Source organism: Carettochelys insculpta, chromosome 4 (assembly GCF_033958435.1).
Source record: "Carettochelys insculpta isolate YL-2023 chromosome 4, ASM3395843v1, whole genome shotgun sequence".
NCBI classification, from domain to species: domain Eukaryota; kingdom Metazoa; phylum Chordata; order Testudines; family Carettochelyidae; genus Carettochelys; species Carettochelys insculpta.
This window is the reverse complement of record NC_134140.1, coordinates 86,509,646-86,523,291: the sequence shown is the minus strand read 5'-3', so window position 1 is coordinate 86,523,291 and position 13,646 is coordinate 86,509,646. Positions and strand designations below refer to the sequence as shown.

The following is a 13,646-nucleotide window of genomic DNA, read 5'->3' as shown; positions in this document are numbered from 1 at the left end:
CAGAGATTTCTTCTAGTATTGGCCTGCATTAAAATTAGCAGATTCAGACACCAACACCATAGGCCATCAGGGACGGGTTCAGAAGCAGGACAATAAAGTCAAAGAAATGTCTGAGTGGATGCTCTCATTATGAACTTACAACCTGGAATGAAAAAGTGGCGCAATGACATCCAAAATAAATGGCCTTAACAAGCATGATGGAAAGAGGTGGAAAGGACAAAGCTTTGTAGAGGTAAAAATCCCACATCTCCATATTAAAGGTAAGTTACCCACACACAAAAATTTTAAGACAGCATCTTAAAGGAAAAAGAGGTAGGGATGTTTGAAAATCAAGTTCAACTTGATGGACTTCACAGAACATAAAATTTCTTGGCTTTCTTGCAAACAGAGCTCTCACATCCCTTTCTTTTTACAAGAAAATATGTGGCCAAATATCCTCCCAAATCTTAAAGAAAACACATTCCACATGGAAACCACTTATGTCAGTAAGACTGGATCATGTGCCCGTAACCATATCAGATGTGAGAGGCTAGGAAGATTTTATCCAGATTTAGCAGCAAATCCAAAAAGGAGGAAGGAATTCCTGAGACCTAAAAAAATAATTTACAGATGATGGCACAGTAATGGAGCTCTAGGTTCCTGGCTAAACTGCAGTTCATCCTCTCTCTCTCCCTCGCTCTCACATACACACACCTCATGGCTTTGGGCATATCAAACGCACAAACTGCCAACTTAAAAAGATCAAAAAGCACAACGTGAATGCTGCTTAAAAATCTACTGAAAATTGAGAAGGTAGCAAAACCAACTGCGTGGCTTTCGCCATCACATTACAGGTTGAACCTCTCTAATCCGGAACACCTTCATCCAGCAACGTGAGTAATCCAGCACGATTTTAGTTAGCCAGATGACCACTTACCATGGGTGTGGCGAAGCTTCCTGTGGTACCAAAGTTTTTTTTTTTTCCCCCCACAGCTCCCAGCCCTGGCTCCCAGTGTTCTGTGCTAAGAGCCTGATAAACAGTGAAAGTGTTGGTAACGTGCTAGACAATACTGACCTCCCGTGGTCTGGCAAATTTTCTTATCCAGCACCAGTCAGGTCTCCAGGGTGCTGGATGACAGAGGTTCAACCTGTACCCATTGTTAATGTCTTAAAGACACAAGAAGTTCTTTAAGTAGGTGCCTTTCCCAATTTACTCTGAAACATTAGAACTGAGTTCAAAGTCACTGCCTTTCTAAGGTTCAGTTAGAGCACGGTTTCCCAAACGGGGGCGGGGGGGGTGCCCCCTGGGAGGTCGTGAAGAAATTCCGGGGGGAGGGAGGTTGCGAGCCCCTGCCATCTTTCCCCCTACACAAAGAAAGAGCTGGCCTTTGCTTCTGGCTCTCAGCCCCTGCCATTTTACACGGGCAACCTGATGCAGCCGCTATAAAAAGCGAGCAGCTGGCGAAGACAGACGTGGAGCTAGCTGCCTTCCACAAAGGTTAGGGAGTGCAGACTGCAGGGACAGGGACGAGGATGGGGTTCAATGGGGGGCTGGGGTTGCCTGGCTTTATGGGAGGGGAGGGGAGGGGAGGGGCTTGGGCTGGCGGCTGGCCCTGGCAGCACGGGGCTCATGTGGCTTGGGCTGGAAGGAAGGCAGCTGGTCCCAACATTGCAGGGCTTGGGTGGCTTGTGATGGCAGGCGGGAGGCTGGCCCTGGCAGTGTGGGGCTTGGGTGGGTGACTGGCCCTGTCAGCACAGGGCTCGGGTGGGCAGCTCTGGCAGCACAGGTCTTAGGCAGGCAGGTGGCTGGCGTGGGGCTGTACCAGGCACCTGCAAGGGGCCAAGAAAAACAATTTGTGCTTATTTTAAATTTAAAACAACATTTTATATCAAGCTTTTGTGTTTATTTTAAATTACAAATTGATTTTTTTTGTTAAAGAGGGGGTTGGATGATGGTAAAGAAGAGGTGGGGGGGCATGAGGGTCTCTCAAAAATCAAAAGGTGGGTGGCATGATGCCAAAAAGTTTGGGAACCACTGAGTTAGTGCACCATGGTAATTAATAACATAACACATTTCAACAGAAATGTCTCGTCAGGCTTGATAACTCTTATGATTTCCTTTTGCAGACTTCTCCAAATTTCAAGTACATTGGGAAATATTTTATTCAAAATTCCTCCAAGCTTGAGTTTTCAAAATTCTCTTTCGCACTTGAAACATATTTTATTTTGAGTGCTTGTTCTTTGCAATACTCTTCTGGCAATGAATCAACATCAACATTGAAGGGACTGTGTACTAATGTATGACTGGGGTTGCCTGAAAAGTTGTCTGGAAAATAGTGGACAAATTCACCAGCAAAGCAGTCCAGATGAAATACAATTTAGTTGTCACATCCTCTTTACAAAGTCCTTGGAAACTTTCATTCTCAGCCAGTGATGAAAATGTTGGAAAAAGTTAGGCATCTGAGCTTATGTTCTATGTTTCCAAAGCTGGATTTTTTCTGTAAATGCTTTGATGGCCTTGTGGCGCTCTATAATGTTTGCAGCATTGTTTCTGTGCAGTTTCAAACTGAGGTTGTTCAAAGATTGAAAAATGTCCATAAGGCATGCATGTTAAAGTTGAAACCCTTGGTCTGTAAATGTGTGACAGAACTCTTCTTTCTTCTTTTACATCAGGAAAATTTCCACTTTGTCTTTCAGTTCGAATAATCTCAAAAGCATGTTACTTTTGGAAAGTCATTGTACCGCCACGTGAAACATAGGTGTTTCATGACCCTCTCCCAAATCCATACAAAGAGCAGTAAGAAGTCTCATATTTCAGGCACTATCAAAACAAAAAGCAGTCAAGTAGCACTTTAAAGACTAGCAAAATAGTTTATTAGGTGAGCTTTCGTGGGATGGACCCACTTCTTCAGACCATAGCCAGACCAGAACAGACTCAATATTTAAGGCACAGAGAATCACGAAAGCTCACCTAATAAACTATTTTGCTAGTCTTTAAAGTGCTACTTGACTGCTTTTTGTTTTGATAGTGTATAGACTAGCATGGCTTCCTCTCTGTTAGTATTTCAGGCACTGTTCTTCAAAAAATTGACAACTTTTGATGGCTAAATTCAGCAAGTCACATATGTCATCTGAAAAAGTTTTAGCAGACACTTCTCTGTGTATGGTGCAGTGTGTTGTGATTACAGCTGGAATTTTTCTTTCACCAAGGTCACAAACCCAGAGTGAGTGCCAAGCATTGCTGGAGCACCGTCTGCGTATACACCAACAGTTTTCCCCATGGAAGTCTGTTTTCTTCAAAAAAGTCGGAAATGGCTTTCATAACATCAGAAGTCTTTGCTGTGGTCATCCATTCGTTCGAAAAAAGCAGTTCTTTCACAGTTCCATTGTTAATGAATCAAACATATATAAGCAACTGACAGCATTGTGCTACATCAGTGGTAATGTCACACTGAATTGTGAATAAAGGAGAAGCCAACACTGCCTACAGAACTTGAAGTTTAAGATCTTTCACCAGGTCAATCGATGCGACATTTCACACAATTGCTGGAAATCGAAATTTCCAACAATTTTTTCTTGCTTTCGACACCAACCACAATATCAGTTGCTTTCAACAAGCAAGGCTTCACGAGAGTTTCCCTAATAACGTGTATTTTTTTTAGCTTTAATGATGGTCAATGACCGTTCATAAGATGCTACCACCGCTTTGGCTGACGCTTGATGAAAAGTTCCAATAGTGTCCGGCATCATGCATTTCAATTTTTGAAGTTTAGCAGCAAAAATCTCTTTTGGTTTGCCTGTCAAAGCGCTGTGGTTCTTCGTCAAGTGTTGCTCAAGAAAACTAGGTCTCAAGGTGTCATTGTTCAGATGGGTGGCAACCTACGCATTGAGGATGTTCGATTCCATTTTTTTCCATGACAGGGAAGCCACACTTTACATAGTCTTCATCGTACTTCTTTTTCTTCATGACATCCATAAATGTATGAATTAGAAAAAATCTATAAACATAATTTTCCTGATCTGAATAAATTTGATGGACACAAATTACTTTGGTAAGTTATCATGAACATTTGTTTACTACTACTATTACGTACAGATGAATGCTGCCTTATATATACACCCCACCACTAATAACCGTGCAAGACCAGCTACCTACTCCCATGATAGAACAGTCCCAAAAGCATGCTAGAAAGTTTGAAAAAGTTCCATTGCTTTGCACATCATTGTTTGGCCTTCCCACTAACCGAACCAGTACCCTACATCTCAAAAGGAAAAATCAGTTTGTGGTATTAAATTTGAAAATTAAAAAAATTTTACAGCAATGGCCTCCAATCTTTTTACACCTAAGATTACTTTTTAAATGTCAGGGCAAGCCCCAAGACTCCAGCCCTTTCTTGAGGCCCCACCCTCCCCCTTCTTCTCCGCTCTATCATTTGAAGTCCCCAGCCCTTACTCACTTTCACTGGGTTGAGACAGGAGGTAGGGGCTCTGGGGTGGGAATGAGGGATTTGGGTGTGGGAGGGGGTGAAAGGTAAAAGAAAGTGAATTATGGTCTAAATCCTTTTAACCTGTAATCTAAATTTTTTCAGCCATGTTGCTTCCCAGAATATTACTCCTGCAACTCACCTGAAGTTTGGTTATAAAAAAGAAAGGCCACTTCCCTGTTGATTTAAGTTACAAATATAACCTATTTGATAAAGAGCTCCTTTAGATGAAAGGGTCTCTAAGCTTTGGGTTTTTTTTTCCCATTTTAAACAATTCTTAATTTAGATTTCTTTAATCTATATTTTCATCCCATATGTTTTTGTACCTCTCCACTAATTACAGCATACCACTTCCTCGCCATTGCAGATTGCTACATAAAGTATTTACACTCAAAATTGTACTGCTAAGATTTGTGTTTTCAGTTCCTTTAGTACTTCATGTATCAGTACAGTTTCCTTTTAAAATTTCTTTACAAATATATGTTTTAGATGTTGACAAAGTTCCTGCTGAATCGTCTGAACAGGGATGCATAAGACAAATCCCAAATCCTTCACTTGCAGAATATAATAGATCTTTTTGGTTGACTAGATTCCATTAAACATTGAGGCTGGGACTACACGTGCCCCTTCCTTTTGAAAGGGGCATGTTAATGAGTGGGTTTGAAAGATGCTAATGAGGCAAAGCAATGAATATGAAGCACCTCATTAGCATAATGGCTGCCGCAGCAATTCAAAAGTGCAGCTTTTCGAATCGCGAGCCGCCCGTGGAGACGGGACCTTCCGAAAGGACTCTCACAGTTTTCGAAAGCCCTTCTTCCAATCACCAAACTGTGGGGGTCCTTTTGGAAGGTCCCATCTCCACAGGCGGCGCGCGATTCAAAAAGCCGCACTTTCAAATCGCCTTGGCCTCCATTATGCTAATGAGGCGCTGCATATTCATTGCAGAGCCTCATTAGCATCTTTCGAACCCACTCATTAACATGCCCCTTTTAAAAGGAAGGGGCATGTGCAGAGACAGGGTGAGACTTACCACAGCTAACCTCATTTTACAGATTTTTGGGGAAAAGAGTTGCTGGAATCATTACAAGAATTTCAGCTTTGGTTAAGGTTAATATGAAAAGCCCACTTTATGCTGGCAGACAAATCACTGATGGGGCAACTGGAGAATGCATGAATGATAATGTACAGACGTGCTTTTTATTATTTATTCATAGAAAACAGTGGGTTTTGGTATGCTGCTTTGAAAAATGTTCAAACCAGTAGAATATAATGAAAGCACAATGAAAATTCTATTTCATTAACATTTAATCATAAATCACTCTAATATAAAAAACATAAAATAAAAGTGTGTCATAAGCAGTTAGGTGTAAAGAAAGGAGAAGATCTGCAGTGTGGGGAAAAGAAATATTGCAGCAGCAACCGCTGTTTCTGTTGTGTGTCACTCAGTTTCCCCCCTTTTTTCCTTCCCGAACAAAGAAACGACGATCTTTGGCCAAGCTCCCAAACTGAAAAAAATCAAGATAAAACTGCTTTGGGATTGGTCTAAACTCTACTTGGCTGTGTAAAAGTATTTATCGCCCACTGTAATAAAGGCAAAAATTATCCTCATATGTCAATGAGGCTGAATAATAGCAACCTTCAATAAAAAGATCAAATACAGCATAACACTGTAACATATATTACATAAAAATAACATTGTTACCTCTAAAAGTATAACAGATGACATATAGCGGATGTTCTTTAGCTTCCTATATATGCATGAAATAAAGGCTAAAAATCTTAGGTTGTGATAAATTGATTATCAAGACCAAAAAAAAATAAAAGCACGTTACACTTATATTGCCAATTAATGATGACACACACTTTACGGAACTGTGAACTACAGACCATGTTTGTTGTAGCTTGCAAGGATGGACCACTGGAAGGTTAAAATAAAGTATCATTAAATATTAAAATATTGCCAAAAGATGGCTAGCATGGCCCAGTTTCCCAGTCGTTACTACTCTAAACCTTAATACTAGGATTCCCAAACTTGTATGCTCAATGTTAGTCTCTTAACACCAGGAACAAAATACAAATTTAATAGATTTTGAACATACAGCCTCAATTACTATGATTTTAAATAAGTAGCTATTAGTAAACCTCTTGTATGTTAATGCAAATATGTTGTGGCCCAAACTTTCAAAAGGCTTTCAATGTGTGTATTAATACTGCACAGTCCACCAAATGGTCAACTCCAAAATGTCTTGTGGCACCGTACAGACTAACAAATTTATTGAAGCATAAACTTTCTTGGGCAAAGACCCACTTTGTCAGATGCATCATGCTTTGTCACGCATCTGATGAAGTAGGTCTTTGCCCATGAAATCTTATGCTCCAAAGAATCTGTTAATCTATAAGGTGCCACACGATGTCTCATTGTTTTTGCGCATACAGACTAACAGGACTACCCCTCTGATACAAATGTTTAACTGTGACTGCATTCACTGCCCAGTTATTCATTCATTTAGCCTCCAGACTGGATTACAGTAATTTTACATTAGAAGAATACTTGAACATTACAGCACAATCAGTGCTTTTATAGGGCTACGTGATTAGTCAACATTAGAGCTGGCCAGAAACTAGAATTCCAGTTAACATACAAACCACAGGAAATTCCAAAAGTTAAAAAAGCTTTCAAAACAGAATGAAAAATGAAATGTCAAAGTTTCCCACCCCACAGGAATTCCAAAATGTTATTTAGAAAAAGTCAACATGACATTTCATGTTGACCTATTCATAATATTGCCAATGCCTCCCTGCCAGGCAAGGAGTCATGCAAGTCAGGGATTCTGGAAGCCCTAGGAGCACCAATTCAGGGGCAGACCACCTGATACGCTGCCTCAGAGCCAGGGACACTGAAGCGCTGGGAGCATGCCTACAAAGCTTGGGCCAACAAGCCTCCCAGGCCAGGCTGACGGGTTTGACTAAGTGGGGTTCAGGATTGAAACCAGCTTTGTGGACAGCACCCTGAAGTTCTTATATATTCTAGCTAACATACAAATTCCAGCTCAGGCTTGGACTCCGGCTCTGAAGCTTAAGGAGTAGATTGGCTTCAGAGACCAAGCTCCAGTGTAAGCTGCATCTTCATAATGCTCTCTACACTGCTGCTTTTAGAGTGCTGGAATGAGTCCTACCAGCCTCTCTCTCTCTCTACTCAGTTTGAGAACTTTCTCCCATGGGTTGTGTAGTCATCCATTGGGATGCTGAAGGGAAAGGTGCTTTGAAGCCCAGCAGGTGAGCTGGCAGGAAACCAGGCTGTTTTCCGGGAGAAATCTGCTTGGCAGGCAATTCTATTGCACATTAGCCTGGTGATACGTTCTCGCATAGCATTTCAATTTTGATCAACCAGCGTTTTCCAATGGAAAGGTGTTCCATGAGAAAGTTTCTGATGGACTCCACTTAGCACTAGTTTCCTATTGATTTCTAGGTGTAATTTAAAGTGTTGGTATTGAGTTATAAAATCTTACCATGTATGTTTTCAGGCCCTGTTTACAAGACTCTCTCTCTCTCTCTCTCTCCACACTCCCTCAATGAACGTTAGTTACGAAAGCTGCTAACCATCCTCAGTCTGCACACTTTAGGGCGAAAGGTAGATATTTTCTAATGGACAGCTTTCACCTATGGAATTTGTTCCCCTTCTTGGTCTGACAAAACCTCTCAATTGCTATTGGGGCATGTCATCTCAGCTGTAATATGAAACATCTGTGAATGGATCCAAATAGTCTTGAAATTTTTAATGACTTTCTTTGGCACTTTGCAGTCACCTAAGCACTCCTATCAAAATGTCTCTGGACCTGCCACAGCACTGGAGATTCAATCCTGGGCAGTTTTGCTGAAATATCACCTGATTTCAACCATGTTGGAACACTTCTATCCCCTCTTTCAACTTTCTGCCTGGGTTCCTGCAGGACTGAAGGATCCATGAAATATTGCTTGCTCCATTAAATTTAAGTTTAATTCTAACACCATATAATAAAAGTGTAACACAGGAATGTTGGTTAGGGGTTTCTCTTTATAGTCCAAATTTAAAAAAAAAAAAGTATGCATGCATGCATGCATGCATCTGCTTGACTTTAAGCAGTCTTATAGACTTCAATGATTTGAGACTCATGCTTAAAGTTAAGCATGTGCTTATGTACTTTCCTGAACTTGGGTCTACTTCCTGTCCACTGTCAGGTCATATGTTCAGACTTACAAAAAGATACATCTGTGTCACATGGCAGGGGATCAATATTCATCGAGTTTAGTAGCTATTGTTACCAGACGAGTTCTAAAAGAGCTTAATATCTATCAAAGTAGAATACCTCCCTAGAATCTTTCAAGGTAGATTATACGCTAGTCTTAAAATTCAGTTAATGTTTGCAAAATGATCTACTATGATAGGCATCCACATGGGAGGTTAATGCAGGTGGCAAGCCAACGTGTGAATCTACTGCACGGTAGCTTGCAGTGCAGCAATAACCCAAGTGGACACTGTGACAGTACACTGGAAACCTCTGAATGTGGGCTGGCATACGACGTTTACATGCAATACTACAATAAATTGCATTCTGGGACTTTCACTGGGCTGTAGCAGTGTTCATGTGGGATGTTACCATGCAGTAACCTAATGTGCTACAAATTCACACTCTTGTTTCTTGGGCAGTAACAGTCCATGCAGACAAGCCCTTGTAGTTAAGGCTGCACAACAGGTTCTTTTCATATGCTTTTATTATTGCCAAACTGTTCTGATTGATTCAGGACAAATATCGGAGCCATTTCTGAGACTGAAATAAGGGAAAAACGTGTTATTTTGGCCACGTTTATTTATTTATACCATTGTTTCGTAGAGGCGTTCTAGTTATGCCTTCATACGTAAGAGCAGGGCCTTGAACCTCGGCAGGATAAAACACTCTAGTGTATGAGGTGTGCCTTATGCTGTCTCAGTGAAAGTGAGCTCAAATATGACCAAGTTAAAAGTCTTCAAAAAATTGCACTTGTCACCTGTCAAGCAGAGGTTTGTCAGAGGCTGTAAATGTTATTTTTCAGAGATTCCATCTGCACTTTCCTTTCATGCACAGGTGCTGCACACGCATGCGTCATGCACACAGCAACTGAGAAGGGTCTATCCCTGGGCTATAAAGGCTGAACAGCACTTTCCCCACAGCTGCATCCCCCAGCTGCTAGGACAGCTATGGCGCTGAGCACCAGAAGTGAGAGGCAGAGAGACTGACTCTTGTCTGCTCAATGACCACCTGCTCCTAAGCAAAACCCAGACTAACATACAGGAAAAAAGAGGAAGCAGACTTATTAAAATGCAAAGGGATCTGGGGTAGAGGATGGTGGTGACGGAACAGAGGCCAAAATAGACCAGAACTGAGAAGTTATATAGCACATTATAGCACATTCCCCTCCTAAATCTGGAACCCACCCCTAGATTCTTGAGTCTCAACATCCCACTGATCTCTAGGAAACAGCTATGCATTCCAATGGCAAATGTCTCTTACCCCCTCCTCCCCGGGTCACATGGGAGATAACTGCCAACTGCCGCCACCAAATAATTAGCTAGCTCAAGTGCTACAACTCTGTGTTGTGGGTCTAAGGTCAGTAACACAGTTCAATATGACAAGTTTGTTTGTTTTTTCCCCCTCCAGTTGGCCATTTTGAAAACATAGGAAATTATGTTACTTTTACATCAAAAGAAAGTTTATGCAGCAAAGTCAAAAACACTCAAGTCAAAAGAGTTAGAAGATGCCAGTACACAGAATCAGAATTGTGTAGGCTGTTTTCTGTAAGATCCCTGTCCATGTTTACTGCTGAAGTTGGAAAGTTTATAGTGAAATAGGCAGGGGACTGCAGAAAAAGAGATAGTCTCATGTTTAAGGCAGTTGAATACTATCCTTGGGAACTGACCTCTTCCCACTTCTATCACAGATTCCTATGTGATGCTGGGCAAGTCACTTGAATCGAACTTTTACTGGTGGCCAGTTGTTGCTTGTTCTTTGTTTTCATAGGCCGTGTCTGCACAGGAGGAAGTGGCATGCCAATACACGGAACGAAAGATGCTAATGAGGCACAGATGCAAATTCCCCGTGCCTCATTAGCATAACACCATGTGATTTGGAGTCCAGAAGACCGTTTTTCTGGACTCCAAAATGCCCTGTAGAAGCATGGCCCGGGGAGTGGGGGGGCGGGCGGCTTTCGGAAGGAAGTCCTTCTTCCGGAGGCCCCTTCTTCCCAAAAATTTTCAGGAACAAGGGGCCTCCAGAAGAAGGACTTCCTTATGGAAGCCCCCCGGGAGCTGCACTTCGACACAGTGTTTTTCATGTGACGTTATTCTAATGAGGCGTGGGGAATTTGCATCCGTGCTTCATTAGCATCTTTCACTCCGGGTATTAGCTTCAGAAGTGGCCTGTGTAGAAACGGCCTAACTGTCCAGTATGAGGCACCATTACGCAGATTTGCAAAAGGATTAAGGGGCAACTGAAGCAGTGCTTTGAATGCATAAAGCACTATAAAAAGGGTAAGTATTCTGAAAAATTAGTCTGTAGGTATCTCAGCTCAGGTACTCAAGAAAGTTCATGCCTCAGTTGCTATCCTGTGCTCTGAAGCTATGTCTGCACTAGAAAGTTTTGTTGACAGAAGAGGCCTTCTGTCGACATAACTCAGGGAGCATCTACGCACATAAAGCATGGTGTCGACAGAGTCTTGACAGAAGTCTGCATTTGCCTTGACAGAGTTATCCCTCAAAAATTTGAGGCATAACCGTCTGTCGACAGAGAGGGCTTCCGGTTGCTGGGCAGCCTGTTGACAGATACGTCTAGTGTAGACATAGCCTGAATGAGGCAGAAGTTTGGTGGGAAAAAAAACACCAAAACTTGATTGTAAAATTAAAGTTTGTATTATAAGCCATATCTACACTAGTGCCCCCCCTTTCGAGGGGGGGGATGCTAATGAGGCGTTGCAATGAATATGCAGAACCTCATTAGCATAATGGGTTATAATAATTTGGCTGTAGGAATAAGGGAATTTAGAAACGTGCGGGGTTCTTTCAAAAAGGATCCCGTGTAGACAAGCCATGTGCAATGGAAAGAGGCACTTTCAAAATGCTGCTGCCATTATGCTAATAAGGTGCTGCTTATTCATTGCAGCGTCTCATTAGCATATTCTGAAGTGTCTCATTAGCATCCCCCTTTCAAGGGGGTCTAGTGTAGACATAGCCGTAACATTATACAGAAGGGCATGAGCAGCCTTAATTCTGGTACCTTCTAACTTCTGAGGGACTGACTTTGCCAGCTTTAAGTTTTTTTTAAAACACCAGATTTCTTTTAAATTAACACAATTCGCAGTAGCCATTACATGGCAGATCTTTTCCCATCATCTAGGCAAACGGCATAGGACGAAAGAATGACACAGAATTCCCAAAACTCATTTTGCCTTGGTCTGAAAATTTCTTGGTTTGGACAGAGAGTTTCAGAGCAGTAGCCATGCTAGTCTGTAGCATCACAGCTAACAAGCAGTCGTGTGGCACCTCAGAGACAAATACATGTATTTGGTCATGAGCTCTTGTCGATAAAATCCACTTCCTCAGATGAAGATTCATTCATCTGAGCAAGTGGATTTCACCCACGAAAGCTCATGACCCACTACAATTGTTCGTCTCTAAGGTGCCACAGGACTGTTTGTTCTTTGTCCATTGGGGTGGCTATTTTTTGCCATTTCATATTCACAAACTTTTCTCAATATGCAATAGTGGATGTTTGAGACAGTGAGGATCAGATGCTCAGTCTCAAAGACTGGCATGGCTACAGAGAGCCCTGTGGTATCTATGATACGAGACACTGCTGTTCTGAGATTGCGTCCTATATTGTAGCATATTGAACTGACAGTATATCTTTAAGAGGGCCCTCTATCTCATTCTTAAAAAAAATGTATATTTAAAAGACATACCTGTCCAATAATAAGAGGAACTACCACAGTCATAAACAGCTGAGAGAATATAGATGTAAAAGGAACAGAGGAGGATGATCCAAGCTAAAAAAAAAAAAAAAAAAAAAAAAAAAGTTAATATCCGACTTTTCCTTAATATCCATTTTGAACTCAGTAAACATCTGCAAAGTTTGCTTACATTGATTGATGTAGAATTTTACTTATGTGTACACACATTTACAGAGATATATGAAACTCTTCAGACCGTAAGTGGTATTTCACATAACAAAATTAAGGACTGTCTTTCCCAGAAAAGTTTAGATTATAAAGCCCTAATCCTGCCAATATTTATTTACATAAGAAAATAAATCTAGAATAAGGTAGGGCTGCATGCGTTCCAAAAGTGGCACTTTCGAATCACGTGCGTCTGCCAGTAAACTAATGAGGCACTGTATATTCACGTCAGCACCTCATTAGCATCTTCCAAACTGCCTCATTAATATGCCCCTTCCGAAAGGAGAGGGCAAGTGTAGACATAGCTACTGAGTTTACAATACTTTTATACAGAACAACAAGAAGTCCTGTGATACCTTACAGACTAACATATTTTGGAGCATAAACTTTCATGGGCAAAGACCTGCTTTATAGTGATTTTTATAGTGTGATTTTTATTTAAGGGACAGCATCTTTACATATACTGTATCGCCTGTGCTCTTCTGGATATCTATGTCTGAATATGGTGCTCATGAACAGCACAGGCTCATAGCACTAACTGGAATCAGACAAGGGAACCAATTTGAGTTGTCCCTATTCATTTAAATAGTCTCATGGCTTCAACCGGACAATTCATAGGAGTAAGGAATGAACACAGGTCTGCAGGGTAAGGCCGTAATGGGAGCAAGTTTCAGGCCAGTTTCTCCACAATATCCTGTCACTGCGCAGTACTTAAATGTGACCTGCAATGCTCCTGTTACTCCAGTCACATACCTCCCCACTTCAGAGACTGCCAATTTTAACAACACCTCCCAAATTATTTAGTGGATTTCTTTAGAGTAGAGTTCACTGCGAAGGCACTATCTGAGCCTGAAATGACAGAGCATATTTAACTTTTGCCGTACAAAGAAATCCTCCTTGCATGAAAATGAGAGCACACTGCACTTCCAATCCTATTCTACTTCCACATGCCAGCTGGTCAAGCTTCATTTTCCTGGCTAGCAGGGCAGATATCACAGG

At 41.5% G+C, this 13,646-nt stretch overlaps 1 protein-coding gene across 3 annotated transcripts in view; it reads right to left on the bottom strand.

Annotated features, from left to right (window-relative positions):
• Positions 1 to 13,646, bottom strand: part of SLC10A7 (solute carrier family 10 member 7) — a 194,192-nt gene that overhangs the window by 44,084 nt on the left and 136,462 nt on the right. For 2 of the 3 annotated variants that reach the window (XM_074993227.1, XM_074993228.1), the window contains one exon: positions 12,435 to 12,518. In XM_074993227.1, the coding sequence (XP_074849328.1) occupies positions 12,435 to 12,518 (84 nt within the window). Of the gene's footprint in view, positions 1 to 5,862; positions 5,969 to 12,434; positions 12,519 to 13,646 lie in introns of those variants that run through there. The other variant, XM_074993230.1, reaches the window with a different exon arrangement.